The sequence below is a fragment of the Pelophylax lessonae genome (genome assembly GCF_965119305.1).
Source record: "Pelophylax lessonae genome assembly, chromosome: 13".
Lineage (NCBI taxonomy): Eukaryota > Metazoa > Chordata > Amphibia > Anura > Ranidae > Pelophylax > Pelophylax lessonae.
In genome coordinates this window covers 62212917-62235088 of record NC_138780.1, presented here as the reverse complement: position 1 = coordinate 62235088, position 22172 = coordinate 62212917, and the positions used below count along the sequence as shown (strand labels likewise).

General features: G+C 45.7%; 1 protein-coding gene across 8 annotated transcripts in view; it reads right to left on the bottom strand.

The window, feature by feature from the left end:
• Positions 1-22172, bottom strand: part of PACS2 (phosphofurin acidic cluster sorting protein 2) — a 1277570-nt gene that overhangs the window by 437055 nt on the left and 818343 nt on the right. For all 8 annotated transcript variants that reach the window (XR_014224766.1, XM_082242585.1, XM_082242586.1 and 5 more), the window contains one exon: positions 3732-3886. Coding sequence is in view for 7 of the 8 variants with exons in the window: in XM_082242585.1 (XP_082098711.1) it covers positions 3732-3886 (155 nt within the window). In the remaining variant the exon portion in view is untranslated. The remainder of the gene's footprint in view (positions 1-3731; positions 3887-22172) is intronic.

Below are 22172 nucleotides of genomic sequence, written 5' to 3'. Positions count from 1 at the left end.
AAAAAATACACCGCTTGCAACACAGCACAGTGCAGGACAGCCCCCCTCCTTGCAGCCCACAGAAGGCCGCAAACCAGCCAGGGAGCCCAATAGTGTGTACAGGAAGGCAGGGTTACACAGTCCCAGACTGACACCCACTAAACAGACAGGTCCCCACACAGAGTACACTTACCTTCTCACTGGCGTGGGGAGCCCGCCCAAGCGATCAAACCGCTGCACAAAGGACAGGGAGAGTCGCAGCCAGGACGCAGTAGAACTGCGGTGCGAAACCGCATGGCGTCCATTGAGGTAGCCACCTCACCGCAGCATCCCTGCAGCGAACAGGGATGGGTCGTTCACACATGCCAGGAAAAAACCTGACTGAACGCTCAATGGCAGGCTGGGAAGCACTGGCCCATAACCTGCGACCAGGGGGGCCAGCCCGAGACCCAGCCTGCACGATCCTCTTCATCAGAAGAACTAACTAATGCTGAAGAAATTAACAGCTAAGTAAAGAGAGAGAAAAAAACTCAAATAAAATCAAAAAAGAAGATAAAGGCTGAGACAAAAAGCCCCAGCACAGAAACAGCCTGCTACTCCTGATAGCTAGACAATGAAACTGAGGTATGGATACAGGAAGCAGGAGGGTATTGACTGAGGGGACCACCCCCTGGGGGTGGGATATGCTAAAAGCTTTAATATTGACATATTCTGTTGCCTAGCTACTCCTACGGAGCAAAGGTCAATAACCCCATAGTGACGAATATGGAGAGGCGGCGACTGTCGGAGGACGTAAGAGAAATTTGGTTTTTCATGTTTTGATACATTGTGGCATGTATAATTGTTGCGTTACCACCGGCATTTGGATACCATGACCCAAGGATGTCCACTATAACGACGGGCGTGTTAGCCTGGCATGAAGGGATATTCACTCTCCTTTTTGGGGGGGGTCTTTATCCCTTTCTATTTCCCTTTTTATATTTCCCGTCATTCCTCTTCTCTTGTGGGATCCAAGCTTTATATGCATTGTCTTATATTTGAATTTCCTTTTTTTATTTTTTGTCCTTAATACACTGTTATGCCCTTACAGGGTTTACAGTGTTGGCTTGGCCTCTATTTCTTTGCTCTTCTGGTCCGGCACATGTGGGCCCCCACACTTGGATGGATTCCAGTGGGGGGCCCTAGTACACTGCCTGATGAGGTTGAGGTTTCCTCTGCCACTGTGCGCGGTGCTCCAATCTGTGTTGGTGGTGATTGAGTCCTCTGTATTCGTTCCCCTCTGTAACCGGATGTTGACGATTACGTCACTTCCGGTGCGCCGGGCGCGCCATTTCCGGTCTAGACGCGGGAACGCAGCTACTTCCGGGTAGCGCGAACCCGCGGGAATGCAAGGAGGGCGGGACCACGCCTCTCCTTGAAATAGAGGACGCCAAGGCTCACCACGGTGCCTTACCCCCTTGCTCCTCCATGCTGTAGGAGGTAGCCAGGGATCTGAGAGCTGCCACATACCTATTACTTGTTGGCCTTTTTGTATTCCCATCTGGATCTTTCCGGGCTCAACCTAAATCCATTTGAGATTTCCACTCTTGGATGCCTGTAAGTAACAATTCGTTGATTTTTTTGGGGGGTTTGTTCTACTTTCGGCTAGGCATCATGGTTTGCCGGCTGAACTGATAAGCATATGCCCCCCTTTGTGTCCCCGCCTCTCTCCTCCCCTCCGCTGAAACCTTTTCAGCTGGGTTTATTGGGCTATTACATTATAGGCACTTTTTCACTTTTTGGTTTGTTTCTGCTCCCAATAATGTATATATTTTTTATTGTTTTCAGGCACCATATGTTAAGGGGTACTCCTTTTTGTTGATATATACCCCGTGGGCCTACTGGAAGGGCAAACTATGGGTGCCAAGCCTTACATCCAGGACAATCCGTAAGCCACTCTGGTTCCTCTGTGGATCAACAGTGACAGGTTATCACTTTTTTTCTGAAGCTTGGATCTTTATAGCAACTGCAACATTCGTTGCCATGAGGAGGCAATGGTGGGTATTTCTATATATATATATATATATATATATATATATATATATATATATATATTTTTTCCATTTTTGTCCACCTATTTCATCCATGTCCTTGGATTCAGGTGTTGGGTGGGTAACGTATTCATGCTTCAAATGTATTTTTACACTGTTTCCTTTTTTGTGTTTGTTTGTTGGTATTTTTCCTTTAGGTAAGAAAATAAAGGGACTAGTATATATATCCCTGACGAAGACTGGAACTAAAAGTTCATCTAATCACTCGAAACGCGTTGGATTTTCTTACACATCTCCATATTCTCTATTTCTATTTTTGCACAGTAAGATATAGTATGTCACATGTTTTTGTGATCCATGGCCCGCTGTGGTTTTCCACATTCGGCCATGGAATTTGTATATCTATGTATCTATGATATGATATGTCGTTTTTAATCAATAAATTTCATACATTTTATTCATTCATTGTTTTTTTTTTTCATTATTGCCTTAAAAATCCCCCCTTTCTTCTCAGAGGAGATCAACACTTTTTAGTGTTATTTTTATGCATTGACTATTTGGGATGATGGCAATTGTAGAATACTAATCATCTGGAACTAATTTTTATGAAGTGGTAACACAGGATGGTACTCAAATGGTTATTAATAAGCATGCAAACTAAACTCTTCTATGCAGAGTAAAACCTAAGTGCAGCCAAAAAAAACAAATAAATGAAATCATAAGCCAGCACCAGAAGAGTATGGCAGTGGGGGTGAGGATGGGGGCAAGGGAATCAATGGAGGAGAATTTCACTTAACAAAGCAATCTCAGCATAAGGGATACAACATAATGACTGCATAATGGCCCTTGTGCCTATTTTTTTTTGTTTTTTTATTTTGACTTAATGCGGGTGTAACTTAGCCTTTAAAGCTTAAATTAAGAATGTAACATATTCAGCATGCACCCCCTCTCCCTCCATGACAGTGGGTGGGGGTTCCTCTCTCCACACCTGCAGTTACAATGTGAAAAGAGAGCAGCTGTTATAGTTCATTGATCTGCCTGCTCTTAAATATCAGACCTATTGGCAGACAGCTATCCTGAGTGTGTGGAGGAGCCTGATATTGCACTCAGGATCTACTTTTCGAAAAATAAATAAATACACTTTTTTTTTTTACCCGCAAAAAAAATGTGCATTTATTATTTTTCTTTCAAGAGGTAAATTTAATCACCTTAGACAGTAAAATAGCACAGGGAGGAGAATTCTGATCACAATACTCATGACAAGTAAACAAATCTCACTTCATACATCCTGACTACTGCTATGGATTAAGCTGGTCATACATAAGCAGAATTTTGTTTCAACCATACATACATTTTAAACATATTCTTCTCACCATCGAGTCAACTTATTTTTATTGAGTCAACTCATTTTGCTCAAATGCATTTAAAATTTATTTCAGATTTGCTGCTAGAATGGAATCTCAGACAAACTAACAGGTCACTTTTGTGCCTAGCTTAAGAGCATTACAGCATGTTGACTTTCTAGAATGTAAACAGTTAAAATTTAAAAAATGTTTCATCCTGTTACTTCAAATTTTTCCTGTAACTACAGTTTAAAATGATTTTCAGTTTAATCTCTCTAACAATTAGAAAATCCGACGAACATTCTGGCGTATGACCAGCTTTAATGAACACTGCAGTTTGCTTATTTATTCTGGAAGGACACATCGTTTTTCTGGTTACCTAAAGGGATGATAAGAAATCGCAGGTATCCCAGCCAGTCTGGAGTCTTGTGTGACAGCTGCTCCACAAACAGTCTGAGCACAGCACTGAGGTAATTCTGAGCCCCTGCTACAGCCACTTTCACAGGATTAGGAGGTTGTGAATTGCAATTACAGCTACAAGAAGAAAAAGCAATGTTATACATTGTAACATTTCCTTAGAAGTAAACTTTAGCAAATATTGTAATTTCACTCCAATATGAAGCACTGTGCAATAACCAGTCTAAATTGCACAACACATTTTTAAATTCATGGCATGCGAATAGAAGAACTGACCCAAAAAATATGCAGCATTACTTGACAAATACAGTGCCTTGCGAAAGTATTCGGCCCCCTTGAACTTTGCAACCTTTTGCCACATTTCAGGCTTCAAACATAAAGATATAAAACTGTAATTTTTTGTGAAGAATCAACAAGTGGGACACAATCATGAAGTGGAACGAAATTTATTGGATATTTCAAACTTTTTTAACAAATAAAAAACTGAAAAATTGGGCGTGCAAAATTATTCAGCCCCCTTAAGTTAATACTTTGTAGTGCCACCTTTTGCTGCGATTACAGCTGTAAGTTGCTTGGGGTATGTCTCTATCAGTTTTGCACATCGAGAGACTGAAATTTTTGCCCATTTCTCCTTGCAAAACCGCTCAAGCTCAGTGAGGTTGGATGGAGAGCGTTTGTGAACAGCCGTTTTCAGTTCTTTCCACAGATTCTTGATTGGATTCAGGTCTGGACTTTGACTTGGCCATTCTAACACCTGGATATGTTTATTCGTGAACCATTTCATTGTAGATTTTGCTTTATGTTTTGGATCATTGTCTTGTTGGAAGACAAATCTCCATTCCAGTCTCAGATCTTTTGCAGACTCCTTCAGGTTTTCTTCCAGAATGGTCCTGTATTTGGCTCCATCCATCTTCCCATCAATTTTAACCATCTTCCCTGTCCCTGCTGAAGAAAAGCAGGCCCAAACCATAATGCTGCCCCCACCATGTTTGACAGTGGGGATAGTGTGTTCAGGGTGATGAGCTGTGTTGCTTTTACGCCAAACATAACGTTTTGCATTGTTGCCAAAAAGTTAGATTTTGGTTTCATCTGACCAGAGTACCTTCTTCCACATGTTTGGTGTGTCTCCCAGGTGGCTTGTGGCAAACTTTAAATGACACTTTTTATGGATATCTTTAAGAAATGGCTTTCTTCTTGCCACTCTTCCATAAAGGCCAGATTTGTGCATTATACGACTGATTGTTGTCCCATGGACAGAGTCTCCCACCTAAGCTGTAGATCTCTGCAGTTCATCCAGAGTGATCATGGGTCTCTTGGCTGCATCTCTGATCAGTCTTCTCCTTGTATGAGCTGAAAGTTTAGAGGGAAGACCAGGTCTTCGTAGATTTTCAGTGGTCTGATACTCCTTCCATTTCAATATTATCGCTTGCACGGTGCTCCTTGGGATGTTTAAAGCTTGGGAAATCTTTTTGTATCCAAATCCGGCTTTAAACTTCTCCACAACAGTATCTCGGACCTGCCTGGTGTGTTCCTTGTTCTTCATGATGCTCTCTGCGCTTTAAACGGACCTCTGAGACTATCACAGTGCAGGTGCATTTATACGGAGCCTTGATTACAAACAGGTGTATTCTATTTATCATCATTAGTCATTTAGGTCAACATTGGATCATTCAGAGATCCTCACTGAACTTCTGGAGAGAGTTTGCTGCACTGAAAGTAAAGGGGCTGAATCATTTTGCACGCCCAATTTTTCAGTTTTTTATTTGTTAACAAAGTTTGAAATATCCAATACATTTCTTACCACTTCATGATTGTGTCCCACTTGTTGTTGATTCTTCACAAAAAAATTACAGTTTTATATCTTTATGTTTGAAGCCTGAAATGTGGCAAAAGGTTGCAAAGTTCAAGGGGGCCGAATACTTTCGCAAGGCACTGTAACTATAAAAAGTAGAAAATGACTGATGTTGTACAATAATGAAATTACTCTCACTAATTCTCAGACAGAAAACAAAAGAAAATAAATACAAATGTTCCAAATGAAAATAAAGCTATTTCTGCTAACTAAAAAAGGTGCCACAGTCTCACTTTTCTGAATTGGTTAAAAAGCACTCAAAGCAAAATTGCAAAGTGTCTCCCACCCCCACTCCTCTAATAAACACTATAAAGGCAGACGGAGAGAAACAAAATGTAATGCTATCAGCTGGTTCTACCTTAAAAGTACAGAGGCTGCCCATCACCCCAAGCACTAGTCCATTCACAGCTGTCCATTCACACTGGCTCCAATAACACAGCATAGGGGATCTTTTTTTTTTTTTTGTATAATTAATGTTTATTGAGTTTTACAAAACCAGTTAAGACACAACATGTAAGAAAAAAAAAATTATACAAAAGGTACAAAATAGCAATCTCCAACCAGCAGAGGGCAAAGAACCAAATATTTTGGCTGTCAGGACAAATGTTACATCAGCACAGCTAGGTATATATATATATATATATATATATAATATTGGTACATTCCAGCAATAGATAGTCATGAAATCTGCAAAAAATCTCAGCTGAAACCGCTGCTATCCGATTCCGATCCTGTCCATGAAATCCGGATGGATGGAAACCCTATTTTCCATCTGTCTGGAGGATCGGATCTGATGAGAACGGACAGCAGGGATCTGACAGCTCCATCTCTGCACACAGAGCGGAGGAGTGGGGATTGGCGGATCGATCCCCCACTGAGCAGAACGGACTCCGCCGGGCGGTACGCCCGTGTGAAAGGGGCCTAAGTTGGAATGATCAGTATGTACACAAGCTGAAGTGTGTAGGAAGAGGTAAGGCCCTTCTGTGTGCAAAACTGCAGGTAACACCTGTCTGTATGTGAATATAAATAAAGTAACAGGGTATGAAGGTGCCGTGGTTGAGATGAAAGGGATCTGTGCAAAACCAACTACACAGAGCAGGTAAGTATAACATGTTTATTATTATTATTTTTTTTTAAATAGACTTTACAATCACTTTAAGGCCAGATTCACACTGCTCGGACATGGAAATCAGACGACATCCGCTCCGACTTTGCCCTACGACTTCATGTCTGACTTCCATGTGACTTCAATGAACGGGATTTGACTTTGATCTGACAATACCAGGCCCTACGGGTTTGGTATGGATTTTAGGGGAATCTGCATGCCAAAATAAAAAAACTGCGTGGGGGTGGCGCCCCCCAAAATTCCATACCAGACCATTATCCAAGCATGCACCCCAGCGGGTCAGAAAAGGGGGGGGGGAGCGAGTGTCCCCCCACTCCTGGAACATACCAGGCCACATGCCCTCAACTTGGGAGGGTGGGTGCTTTGGGGCGGGGGGCCTCTGCGCCCCCCCACTCCAAAGTACTGTGTTCCCATGTTGATGGAGAAAAGGGCCTCTTACCTACAACCCTTGGCGGGGTTGTGAGTGCCTGCGGGCAGGAAGCTTATTGGAATCTGGAAGCCCCCATATCCTGGCCCCCCCACCCTATGTAAAAGTATGGGGTACATTTTACCACTACTCATCCACCCCAAAAAAGTGTCAAAATAAATAAAACCAGTACGCAGTATTATGACAAAGTAGATCCAACGTGTCTTCTCCCTCTGGTTCTTCTCTCTCCAGTGATGTCTTCCTCCTCCAGTTCTTCTCACTGCATTGATGTCTTCTTCCTCTGGTTCTTCCTCTGTTTCTTCTCGCTGCGCTGAGGTCTTCTTCCGCTGGTTCTTCTGCCTGTGGTACTTGTCTTTCCGCTGTCTTCTTCCTCTGCCAGTTCTTCTGCCAGCGCTGTGCCATTACTTATATAGCCCAGGGCATAATGAGGCGGTGACGTCACAAGGAGCGGGGGCTCTGGATAACATCACCAGATGGCCATGCCCCATGGCTATATAAGTAATGGCACATGCCAGAGCTAACACTACAGGGGCAGCTAGTGTCGAGAAAAGAACTGGAGGAAGAACAGGCAGAGGAAGAAGACAGGGGAGAGAGAAGAACCATTTTGTATCTATATTTATATCTTTTTTTTTTTTAAATCACAAAGATTTTTATTGAACACAATAAAAAAAAAAACAAACACATTTTCCAATGTACAGACACGTCAGTAGCCTACAACAAACATAACAGAATATAGTCATCCCGGTGTCCCCAGCAGTCAAAACATCCTGAGTCCGTTATCACTCACCGTACTGCCCACCCCACCCAATAAAAATACAGGAGAGAAGAAACAGTGCATTGCCCATACATCAAACAGTACATGTCCCACCCATCTCAGATTTATTGCAGTAGTCTAGACATCACAAGTTCCCCCGGACTCAGCCCAGGCGTGTCCAGCCAGGGCGACCATATTTTATCAAATCTATGCGGGCTGCCTCTATGCTGATAAATATACTTTTCCATGATCAAAGTGCTTCCCATATGTGAAACCCAAGACGCCACCGAGGGTGGCATGGAGGACTTCCAACCCAGAAGGAGGAGGTTACGAGCCTGAAACAGAGCTCTAGAGAATGCCACACGAACCGCTTCTTCCAGAACAACCTCCTCCAGAGCTCACAATATGCAGTACATTGGATAGAGCGGGACCGAAGTCTGGAACACCCATTTAAGGGTTCACAACACCTCAATAAAGTACCTATGAAGCTTTGGGCATCGCCACATTAGATGTACGTGCTCCCCCTGGTGGTGGCCACACCTAGCACATGATGGGTCCGACCTCCCTCCCATCCTATGTAATCTTACCGGGGTGTAATGGACCAGAAGGACTATGTACAATTGAGATACTCATTGGGTAAGATTAAGTGAACATAGGGTAACAGAAAATAGGATGTCCTAACATTGGTCATCAGTCAGTGGACCTACATCCACCTCCAAAAGAGAGCGCGCCCTCATGGGATGGGACTTCATGTGGTGCCCTAGTAACATCTGATAGCACTGCAATATGATTCCCTTAGTGTCTGTACACTCCTGCAACAGATGGAAGATAGGAGTGCTAGACAAGGTCCAACAGCTCCCCTCCCCCTGTGGGCCCACTGCATGCCGAAGCTGCAGATAGGAGTATTGCATGGTGGAGGGCAGGTTGAATCTGCTCTGCAGCTCTGAAAAATATAATTTTTGTAAGAACTTACCGTAAAATTATTTTCTATGAGTCCTCTGACAGTCACCGCCCAATGGAATTAGCCTTCACTATTGTGTAATGGCGCAGTCCGCAGGAGCCGGCTAGGCAGATAACAGGTTAATGCAAAAAAAACTTTTTGTACCTCAGCACACCACTGGGGGGGCCATCCCTCAAAAGCCATTACTCAAAACCCATCTGATATTACCTCAGTTTGTAGCAAGCAGTACCGGAAGGCAACGACCCCCAACTCCAAAAAACCAGAGGGGTGAGGGTGGCGACTGTCAGAGGATTCAGAGAAAAGAATTTTATGGTAAGTTCTTACAAAAATTCTATTTTCTCTTACGTCCTCTAACAGTCGCCGCCCAATGGTATTAGCCTTCACTATTGGGACGTCCCAAAGTAGTGCAGGTATGAGGGGTGGGAAAAAAACGCAACCATCTGAAAAGGCAACGTAAACAGCCGGGCCAGTAACCACCTGAGCCCACAGAAAAAAAACTGGAACAAAACAAGAAAAAAATACCCCAACAAGGAGGGACAGTAAAAACCCATGTCCCCTTGCACAACTGCCGCACTCAAAACTTTGCGGCCAAAGGAAGCATCCATAGATGCCAAAACGTGAAGTTTGTAAAACTTAGAGAAAATGTGCACGGACGACCATGTCACCGCCTTGCACACCTGAGCCACAGACGCCTGATGGCAAAAAGCCCAAGAGGCACTAACGGCTCGAGTAGAAAAAGCCTTTACCGGGAAAAAGGAACCTGACCCGTGATGGAATAGGCCCTAACAATAGTCTGTCTGATCCACTTAGAAATGGTCGCCCCCGAAGGCGGTCAAGCCCTTCCAAGGTCCCTGAGGAAGAACAAACCAAGAATCAGACTGCCGAATTGACTCCGTGGCTGACAGGTAGACCTCGACCTCCCGGACCGCAGCCAGAGAATGCAAGGCAAACTCCGTAGGATGCTTGGGTTGTGTACCCAGCGAAGGCAACACAATATCCTCATTGAGGTGGAATGAAGAAAACCACCTTGGGAAAAAAAGATTGACTCAGTCACAGAACCACCTTATCTCTATGTAGTATCACAGAACCACCTTATCTCTATGTAGTACCAGATAAGGAGAACGGCAGGACATGGCCACCAGAAAAGCAACTTTTCGTGACAACACAGACCGAGACATCTCCCTGATGATCTCGAAGTGAGGATTATTGTAACCCTGACAACAACCAAATTCAGGTCCCACTGAAGCAAGAGAGCTCCCTTCGGGGTGAGCCAAATGCCGCCCCTCTTGAAAGAAGGTGCGGACCAAAGAAAGCGACGCCCAAGGTCGTTGAAACAAGACGGCCAAGGCCCACAACAGACCCTTCGCCTTATTCAGCACCAGATGCTGATCCACACCCTTCTGCAGGAAGACCAAGACCTTCGCCACCGAGAAGGAACGAGGGTGAAAATCAAGCACTTCGCACCTAGCGATATACGTTTTCCAGGTGCGGCAAACAAAACTTCCTTGAAGTGCCTCTTACAAGGTAAGGATGACCGCCTGAGGAAGACCCATATCCCTCAGGACCTGGCTTTTAACAACCATGCCGACAAAGCCAGCAACTGTAAAGCAGAATGGAAGATCGGTCATTGAGACAGATCGTCTCGCAGCGGAAGCTGCCATCGATGTTCGACAACCATCTGAACGACGTCCGCGTACCAGGACCGTCGAGGCCCGTCCAGTGAAACCAAAATGACTGACATCCATTCCGACACCAACCTGCGGAGGAACCTGGATAAGAGTGGAATCGGAGGAAAGGCATACAGTAGCCGATAGCAGTTTCAAGGCACCACCAACGCGTCCGCAGCGTCTGCCAGAGGATCGCGAGCCCTGGCCACGAACCTTACCACCACTTTGTGGAGACGGGACACGAACAAATCCACGCCTGGGGTCCCCTACCTTGCACACAGGAGGAGAACCACCCCCGGATGTAGGGACCATTCCCCTCAGTCCAAAGTCTGGTGACGTAGATAGCCCGCCTGCCAGAGTTCCACACCCGGAATGAGAACGGCCGAGAACGCAGGTAACTGCGATCTGGTCCAGGACAGAATCTCGGCCACTTCCGTGGCCGCCCGGGCACTCCACGTGCCCCCTTAGAGATTGATATAAGCCACAGCCCTGGCATTGTCCATCTGTACCCGCACCGGACACCCCGGAAGCTGAGGTGACCACCGGAAACAGACAAAGCGTGATCGCTTGGAGCTCCAAGACGTTGATCGGTAGCGAAGTCTCCCCCGCCGACCATGTCCCCTGGGCGCAAAACGTGCCCAGAACTCCTCCCCAGCCCAACAGGCTGGCATCCGTGGTGACAACCGTCCATATTAGAGGTCGGAAGGACCGACCCTGTGTCAAGGACAGCGTCCAGTGCCACCACAGGAGATCCGACCTGGATAACTCATGGAAATACTCCTTTCCAAGGACTGAGGTGTCCTGACCCACCTGTCCAGGGCCTCCGCTCGCAGAGACCTGGTATGAAATTGAGCAAATGTAACTGCTTCGAAGGCCGAGACCAGCCGTCCCAGAACCCGCATGCAGGTCCGTAAAGAGGAGAGATCGTCATTCCTGTGAGCTCCGATCTCTTCCCTCAAAGTCACGATTTTTGTCCTCCGGAAGGAAGACCCGAGACTGAGCAAAGTCCAGGACCATCTAGGTACTGGAAACGAGTAGAGGGAGTCAGCGCCGATTTCTGAAAGTGTCCGAACCTTCACAGCCAGATCTTATGCCAAAGTAACACATGAGTTTGACCTTGCAAGAGGTCGTCCAGGCAACTGAGGACTGCAATTCCCCGTAAAACGCAGCAAAGCTAGACCGGAGCCAACCCTTGGTGAAAATCCTGGGAGGCGAAGCAAAACCGAAAGGCAACGCCACGAACTGGTAATGCTCCCCAGCCACCGCGAAGCAGAAGCAGCTCAGAGGACCCTCAAAAATAGGGATGTGGAGATACGCACCCTGCAAGGTGATGGATTCAGCAATTTCCCAGGCCTCAACAAGCATCACCGACCAGATGGATCCCATCCTGAACGTCCCGCACAAAGCGGTTCAGGGACTATCAGTCCAGAATCGGACACACCGTGCCCTCTTTCTTGGGCACCGTGAACAGGTTGGAGTCAAAACCGCAAAAACTTTTTGAAAAAGAATGGGTACCATGACTCCGTGTGCAAGCAAGCCGTGCACAGCCCCCATGAGAGCTCTGAGATGAGCAGGGGACAGCATAAGAATGAACGGGAGGAACCTGTCTGTAAGGCGAGATCAACACGATCTTGTGCTCTGAACAAATTGGTTTGTGAACCCACCCACCTGAATGCCGGACAACCAGGGTTCCTGAAAAGCAAGCAGACGTCCCCCCACCCTGACAACGGGGAGGGCTTCCCTTAGGGAGAGGTGGACTGGGCCGCCAAACCAGACTGACCGGCGTTTGGCTTACCTGACCACGGCTTCTCGTGGCCACCGGGAAGCCGGAAAGGAATACCATATCAACTCAGCTAGAGTTACCCCAAAAGTGTGATCCCCCCTCATAGGGGATCTCAGACGCCGTCTTTTAGGACGCGTGGTCAACCGACCAGCACTTTAACCATGTAATGTGGTGGATCGCAATCCCCACCGCCGACAACCGGGCGACCAACTGAACCACGTCCAAGGCCGCGTCGCCCAGGAACATCGCAGTGTGGATGAGCTGATCCTTCTGCGAAGCCCCTTGCACCATGTCATAAGCACCTGAGAGGCCATCACTGAGGCAAAACACAGATTCTAACAGAGAACCCGCCACTAGATAAATTAGGCGGGCAAGAGCTGCCACACGCCTATGCAAAGAAAATCACATGAATTCAGAAAAAAAAACAAAGAAAACAGACATAAGTCCCAGTTCAGAACACCTGACCAGCTCCTGAGCTAGGCAGCTTCAAACTGAGGTAATATCAGATGGGTTTTAAGTAATGGCTGAGGGATGGCCCCCGAGTGGTGTGCTGAGGTACAAAAAGTTTGTTTTTGTATTAACCTGTTAACCTCCCTGGCGGTATGATTCTGTCAGTAATTCTGTACCAAAAGCGGTACAATTCTTTTCATGGAAATTTGGCGTTATGTATTATAGGCCTACAATTCTTAGTAATTACTGACTTAAACCTGACCAAAACAAGAGTCTAGTAGACATCCCAGATGTGATAAATTTGAAACACAAACGCATGAATTATAATCAATAATATAATTTTATTATATAATATATAAAATAAAATTATATTATTGATTCGATTATAATTCATGCGTTATAGATATATATATATATATATGTGTGTGTGTGTGTGTATATATATATATATATATATATATATACGCATGAATTATAATCAAATTAATAATATAATTTTATATATATATATATATATATATGTGTGTGTGTGTGCATATATATATTTACATATATACACATATACATATATGCATATATATATATATATGCATATATATATATATATATATATATATATATATATATATATATATGCATATAATATATATGCATATAATATATATAATATAAAATGTGTAATGTGTTTGTGTTTTGTGCAACTTTTTTTTTTTTTTTTTGAATTTCCCTCCCTAGTTCCGCTCCCATGCAGCATTGCTGCTGCAGGGACGGAACTAGGAAGTGATCAGACCAACGGAGACCGACGGAGAGCGGCGGGGATCTTGGCTGGCGGTCACAGCAATGAGAGATCATCGCTGGATCGCCAGGAGAAGATAAGAGAACACCGCTGCGCTCTCTGCACATCTACCCTGAGCGTGACTCGGGGTTACCGATCCTGGTATGAAAAATCCACCGCCAGGGAGGTTAATGAGTTATCTGCCTAGCCGGCTCCTGCGGAATGCGCCATTACCCAATAGTGAAGGCTAATACCATCGGGCGGCGACTGTCAGAGGACGTAAGAGAAAGGATAGCAGTCTGCCATCCACAAAAATGTGTGCCAACAGGGTCACACCAAACATTCTCCACCTAGGACCGAGCTGCAATTTCGCCAGCTCGACATAGGAAGAGTTGTCCCATATCGGGCTGTAAGCAGTAAATCCCGTCACACTCTGCATCTGCCTGCTTTTATTCCAGATTTTCTGAATTAAATTAAAGGTGGGTAACCGTTTATTGGATTTGTGAAATTTCTGTGCCTCTAAGCCCATAGGAACAGTGGCCGATCCGGACCCCAGCAACATCAGCCGCACCGAAGAGCTGGCCACATCATGAGAGAAGGAGCCTATCAGCTGTTGCAGCTGAGCTGCAATATAGTATATCCAGGGGTTAGAGACCGCCAACCCCCTGTTATCCCGCTGCAACTGTTCTTGTTTAATTCTAGGCGGACTTGATTTCCCCAATAATTTTTGAAAAAGGGTATTAACCACTCGAAATATCATATTATATCATCTTGATGTGTAGATTTTTAGAGTTTTATACATTTGGTGAAAATGTGATAGTGGCTGCATTTAAGCACATATAGTGTTTTAACATCTCTTTCTTAACTATGTCGCTGCCAGGCCCTGCGCTCCACTTTTAAACTCAGCTGGCTGGACCATTATTATAATTTTTACATTGCTTTTTTTATTTTTCCCTTACAGAGTTTGTAAGAGACCCATATATTTTCCGAAAGCACATAACCAGTAGAATAAAAAAGGTGCTACTGATTTTTAGGGCCATATGTTATTTGGGCAGATCTTTATCAAAACAATACTTTCACAAAAAATTTAGAGGGATTGTGGTGGGAGGGAAGGGTTCAGGCAGAGGGATGGTGGTGTGGGGGTTGGGACCAGGCAGAGAGGTGGGATCAGCCAAAGGGAAGATAGTGGGGGGGATGGGTTCAGGCAGAGGGATGGTGGTGGGGGAATGGGATCAGGCAGAGGGATGGTGGTGGGAGGGATAGATTCAGGCAGAGGGATGGTGGTGGGAGGGATAGATTCAGGCAGAGGGATGGTGGTGGAGGAACGGGATCAGGCAAAGGGATAGTAATGAGGGGGGTGGTGGTGGGAGGTTGGGATCAGGCAGAGGGTTGGCGGTGGGAAGGATGGGATCAGGCCGATGGGTGGTGGTGGGAGGGATGGGATCAGGCAGAGGGATAGTGGTGGGAGGGTGGAACCAGGAAGAGGGATGGTGGTGGGGGAATGGGATCAGGTAGAGGGATGGTGGTGGAGGGATGGGATCAGGCAGAGGGATAGTGGTTAGGGGGTGGGTTCAGCCAGAGGGATGGTGGTGGGGGGATAGGGGAAGGCAGAGGGATGGTGGTGGAGGAATGGGATCAGGCAGAGGAATAGTGGTGGGAGAGATGGGATCAAAAAAGTGGTAAAGTGGAGTCCATGGACCACTTTTTGCTCCAGTGTCCCTTTAACATAGAGGTGTATAAAAGGGTGGGGAGGGCTCCAGGCATCCCCTTTCGCTACCACATGAGTTATGCGGAGTGGGTTTACAGGGCATTCTCGGCTCTCTGGGATTTTGATTTGGATACACTTTTTCTAGTTAGTATTAGAGATCGACCGATTATCGGCAAAGCCGATAAATCGAGGGCCGATATGCACTTTCCACGATATATCAGAATCGGCCTTTTGATATACCGATATTGCCAATATTTCAGGTAAGTGTATGTACCGGAGTGATGCCTGCAGCCCCGGTACCGGTGTCCATAGCCGACGGTCAGCTGTCTTGTAATGACAACCGATGCGGCTGAGAAGACGCCTTCCGCGGCTCGCCCGGGTTTCCTGTCCCACTGGGAGACCCGTGAATCCTACCTTCACCGCCACTGTCTGACCGGGTCTCCATCTGCACCGCCGCTATCTGACCGGGTCTCCATTTCTTTGAATTCGGCACCGCCGAGTACCCGGAAGTGATGTCATGATATGACATCACTTTCGGGTACTGGCGGTGCCAAATTCAAAAACTTGCAGCATTCAAAACAGCCAAACTTGGCATTTTAAAATGCTTTTAAGTGCAGAGGAGGGGTTTGGGGTCTTTTAGACCCCCAGATCCCTCCACCACAGTACCTGTAGACACTAAAAAAAAATAAAAAAATTTAATGTCAGAAAATATCGGCCAATACCGATATCCGATGACCAAAGAATCGGTATTGGCGGTAAAAAAACTATATTGGTCGATCACTAGTTCGTATAGTTGTCCATTACTTCACGTGGAATGCACGGTGCCAGATAACTCTGTGGAAGAAAGTCCTCCCTATCAAGGTGGTGGTGTATGATAATCTGGGTGAGGTTGGGAAGATTTGGGGTCTTGAGAAGGTCAGGGAGACTCGAGCGGTCTGGATAAGGGCGTGGAGGAATATCAGACCTGCCTTTGGTGAACTGTCCATCTCTGGGTGTGGAGCTCTTTTCCTATGCTATCCCTTTCACTCCCTTAGATATTGTTGGTTAATATTGTCTATTTGAAGAAGGGCTGCATGCATAATGGGGATGGTTTTGTTTCTTGACCTTGCAGGTTTGAGGTCTGTGTAGTGGTGTGAGTCTTACTAAGAATATTTTCCCCAGTATGACATGTTAATGATGTGAGTTTTGTTTATGGTGTAAAGCCATTCTTTGTTTGAGAGCAGAATTTGCTATATATATATATATATATATATATATATATATATATATATATATATATATATATATGTGTTTTTTGTTTTTCCCTTATCATGTAAATAGGGAATATATATTTATTTATGTATATTGATTTTATGCTTACTGATTGCAAGACTTTTAATAAAGGAAAAATTGGGAGAGATGGGATAAGGCAGAGGGATGGTGGTAGGAGGGATGGGATCAGGCAAAGGGATGGTGGTGGGAGAGAGAGGATCAGGCAGAGGAATGGTGGTGGGATGGATGGGATCAGGCAGAGGGGTGGTGGGGGGTGGGATCAAGCAGAGGGATGGTAGTGGTGGGGGGGGGGGGTGGCATCAGGCAAAGGGATGGTGGTGGGGGTGGGTTCAGGCAAAGTATTGGTGGTGGGGGAGATGGGATCAGGCAGAGGGATGGTGGTGGGAGGGATGGGATCAGGCAGAGGGATGGTGGTGGGGGATTGGGACCAGGCAGAGGGATGGTGGTGGAGGGGGGTGGGATCAGCAAGAGGGATAGTGGTGGGGGGATGGGTTCAAGCAGAGGGATGGTGGTGGGGGGATGGAACAAGGCAGAGGGATGGTGGTGGGGGAATGGGACAAGGCAGAGGGATGGTGGTGGGGGAATGGGATCAGGCAGAGGATAGCTGGTGGGCAAAATGGGATCAGGTAGAGGAATGGGATCAGGCAGAGGGATGGGATCAGGCAGAGGGACGGTGGTGGGGGGGTGGGATCAGCCAGAGTGATGATAGTGAGTGGGATAGGATCAGCAGAGGGATGGTGGTGAAGGAATGGTATCAGTATAGGTATGGTTTCGCAAAAAATATGCTAAATGTATTTTCATTTCGTACAGCATGGGGCACAGAGCCATAAATCATAACATATGGGTTAAATAGCCACCTATAGGTGAAAGAAGGACACTGGCAACCAATCAGAATTGATGACCCCCTATATAACCCCTCCCATACAGAAAGTACCCCTGTTTTTTCGCCAGTGTCTAAAAGGTGAAGGTCGCTGTGGAGAGGTGCTCCACATTTTTGTTATGTTTCAAAGAAGAAGAAAGAAGTTTATGCTAACATACCCCAAACAAAGATCACTAGATCTAGGGGGTTAGCCATCGGATCCATTTAAAACAGTGGATGGTGTAAAAGGATGGTACCCGAGCCTCGGAAAGCAGATACAAGGTTTTTCCTGTAACGCTGTCCATTTTAGGCGCTGGGCCCTGGGATCCGGACCCTTGGAATACCAAACTCCAAAGGTGCTCTGTGCAGGGTACTCTACAGGTCCAAGGCCATGGCCCCTCTTATATAGGGGACTCAGTCCTTGAAGGTCTCCAAGACCTAAAAGTATCAGCTGTGACAAACAAGATTCAGCCTAAACTGCTCTCACCCCCATTTGTTTGTTGTGTTCGCCATGGCGCATAAGCATCCGCATGTTCATCTCTGCCTTGATCGCTTGTCTATGGCGTAGGCCTATTAGCGTAAGGGAATCTTCGCCTTTAAGTACAGGCGTACGCCGTGTGGTGGGCGTGTTCTAACGCGAGTTGGCATGCATGTGGAAGCCACATACCACGCCACACATGCATAAAAGGGCACTTTCTGCAAGGAACCATCTCCAACACACTAGCCTTTGTCACAGCCTGAAAGGCACACAGAGCAGCAGCAGCTGGGTTGCATGAGTCACTGTGGGTGTATGGATACTGGCAAAATGGGTCCTGTTCTAGGAATCAGTGATGTGTGCATTAGGATGTAAAAGCTTGGCACAGACCTTGAGTACACTTTAGCCACCCTAGCGGTATTCCCGAGTGTGGCTCAGGGTTCATATAGAGTACCAAGAGCGGTAACCCAGAGCCAAACTCGGGATTACCCCACAATCAAACTCACCTTCCCCTGCGATCCCCCGTTGTCCTCCCCAGCCATCCTCCAGCCGTCCTCCCGCTGTGTGCTCGGCAGATGCCGACACCTGTCTTCCGGTTCCCTTCCCTGCAAGCGTCGCAGGGGGGGTGGAACCGGCGGCAATTTCAAAAAAGTTAATAAAACAAATGACATGGTACAAAGTTGTTATCCTAACAGATTACACTGTATCAAGCCATTTCACCTCAGGATTTCACCTGGTGACTTTCCCAGTACCCTTCCTGAAAGTGACGACAGCGACGATTCTGCAACTGAGCTCAGCGATGTGCAGACTTGGTGCTCTATTGACTGAGGTACAGATCAGGCAATGCCCCCAAGAATAACATTTACAGGAGCACCTGGTATGAAAGTTGACGTTGACCATGACAACCCCTTGGCATACCTACAATTATTTTTGACTGATGAGGTTATTGAAAAAATAGTTACCCAGACCAACCAGTACAAAGAGCAACAATGCGCTACGCATCGGGGGTTTGCAAGATGCAGAAAGTGGGAACCACTGACCAAATATGACCTTTGGAAATTTCTGGGCCTAATAATTCTTAAGGGAGTGGTGGGAAAGTCTAATGGCCTACAAAGGGAAGGCTCAGCTGGGTGTACTACATTGTATCAAAGAAGGCACGATTTGGCATAAAATCCTACATGCTATGCGAATCGTCAACTGGCTACATTTGAAATTCAGTGGAAAAGGAACACAATTTGATGAAAAGTACAGTAATTATGGAATGGCAACATCTTCTATTCTTTCACTAACTGAGCCATTGCAAAATCAGGGCTATTGTGTAACAACGGACAACTTTTATACATCTCCTGAACTTTATGAGGTTCTACTGCACAAGAAAACTGAAGCAAAGACATTCTACCCAGCTATGCGGAAGCAGCAAAAAAATACTGTAAGACATCTTCTTGAGCAATGCCTACATTCAGCCAAAAAAAAAAAGTGTGACAATCCTGTGATTCATGCGGACTTTATTTGGAAAGTTGCCGAGCAAATGTTTCTGAGTCACTAAACACCATCAATGGCTGTGAATAGATCTGGACGTCGTGCTGTTGGCGTTGTCAACCCGGAATGCCTGACTGGTCGTCACTTCATGAACTACATCCCGCCAGCTGAGAAAAAGTCAGAATCTACAAGGATGTGTGTGGTTTGTTGCTTGAAGAGAGATGACAGTGGAAGGAAAATAAGAAAAGAAACCCGATTCTATTGTCCTGATTGTGACGTCGGACTTTGTGCAGTCCCATGTTTCAAAATATTTCATACCCGAGATGTTTACTAAACCTTTATTACAGTGACTAGTAATATCGCACCCCTTGTTTGTACATATTTCAGTGTTTTTGGTTTGATTATATTATTGAATAAAATGTATTATATTATAAATTATGATTTTGTGTTTCAAACTTTATCATACCCGGGATGTCTACTAGATTCTTGTTTGGACAGATTTAAGTGGGTTAATCCTAAGAAGTAGAGGCCTATAATCTAAAACAACATATTTCCATGCAAAACAATATACCGCTTTTAGCACAAAAATTCTGACATAATCAGACCACAAGGGACGTTAAAGGTAGTACCTCAAGTTTGTCTTGCTATAAAGCAATGAATGCCAAAAAAAGGTCTGGAAGGAGCACAGTTGGAAAGGGAACTATGATGCCACCGTCAGGCCTTGAAGGTCCTTGCCGTGCTTTCACTGTGTCTACTGCCATCCTTTTTCATGTTATTCAAATGATCTGTACTTGCTCATTACTCACCAGCAATGTAACTGCCAGAGTTGTTTATTCTATATAATTTTGTCGCCTTTTATGAATGGGATGGTTACACGATTTTGTGTTTTCTCTTTCTTGATGTTTTTATACGTTATTCAATAAAATGTTATATTTTATGTACCCAGCGCCTCCAAAGTCCATGCTTCTCTTCAATAGTTTTTTGTCTAGTCTATGCGTTCCAGACTTGAGGCTGTAATTGACTGCAAAGGATTTGCAACCAAGTATTAAAAAGTGAAAGTTTGATTTATAATTGTTACTCTGTCCCATTACTTTTGGTCCCTTAAAAAGTGGGAGGCACATATACAAACTGTTGTAATTCCTACACCGTTCACTTGATTTGGATGTACATACCCTCAAATTAAAGCTGAAAGTCTGCACCCCTTGTTTGTTTAATTTCAAATCCATTGTGGTGGTGTATAGAGCCAAAAAGATTAGAATTGTGTCAATGTCCCACTATTTATGGACCTGACTGTATTTATTAAAGGGTCTGGAAATCCTACATTGCCTGGTGTGAAGCCAGGAAATGGCATCCCCGCACATAGATTATCGGGCGAGTTTTATCCTTCCTGCAAGCAGGGGTAGATATGAAATTAGCCCTGAGCATGATTAACCGCTTGCCAACCGCTCACTGTCTATTTACCTCGGCAGAGCGGCACCTACAGGCAGAATCACGTTAATAAATGGCGCTCGCTCACTCCTCACTTTAATCAGACCCCACCGATGGTCTGATTCAGTACAGAGCCGATCAGTCATCAGGTCCAGGCCAATGATTTTTGGCTTGGACCTGATCGGTCCTGACCAATCACAGACCTAGCTGTGCCTGTGTACTGTAAACACAGGCAAAGAAAAGGTGCTCTCTCCCCTCCCAAAATCCTTCTTGAATTTCATTGTGAGAAGAGAGGATCAAACTCTGCACAAAGCACACACACACACCTAGCTAGGTACATTTAACCCCCAATCAACCCCCCAGTTAACCCCTACACCAATCAAATTGCACACTATAGACAGTATATAGCAGTTTTCTATATTTCTGTAATAGTGTGCCTTGTAACATCATTTAGCGCTAGCGAGCGTTGGTTTTAGGCTTAGGGTACCCACCACCCCCCCATAAAGATTTAAACCCCTGATCACCCCCAGTTAACCCCTTCACCCCCTGTCACATTGCACAATATATACAGGTATATAGCGGTTTTCTGTATTTCTGTAATAGTACGATTGTGACTTCAGTTAGCGCTAGCGAGATAGTTTCTGTCCCAAGTAGGTTTAGGGTTCCCGCCACCCCCCAATAAAGATTTAACCCCCTGATCACCCCCAGTTAACCCGGTGGAAAAACGCACGGGATCAGAGGCAGCTGAGCGTGTGTGAGGAGCGCGTGTGTGAGGGAGTGAGTGAGAGCTAAGTGAGAGCTGAAAAAGTGTGAGTGTGTGGTAGTACAGTAACCCCCCTCCCAGAAGAGGGAGCGGCATAACCGGACCCCCCCCAGCAAGACAGAGAGAGAGCGCCCCCCCACACACACACAGAGACAGAGAGTCAGTGGGGACCGGGAGTGGAGGAGAAACCGACATCATAACCCACTAGCTAGGTGGCTGACAAGACCAGGAAGTGACAGAGGAGGGAGGCGAGAGCAGAAGACTGACTGACTGAGGGAGGAATTAGTGAGGAATCGCTGACAAGCACTGCAAGTGTCGGCTTACAGGAGCACAGGGACACACACTTGGTAAGTAAAGATTGTGATTGTGACTGAAGACTGTGACCAAGGGTGTAGGGTAGTACTTGAGAGTCAGTGAGTACTGTGCGACTGACTGTGCTCTACAACTGACTGTGACCTGCGACTGACTGTGCTCTGCGACTGACTGTGCTCTGCAACTGACTGTGAACTGCGACTGACTGTGCCCTGCGACTGACCGTGCTCTGCGTGCTCTGCGACTGACTGACCTGCGACTGACCAAGCTCTGCGACTGACTGACTGCGACTGACTGTGCTCTATGACTGAC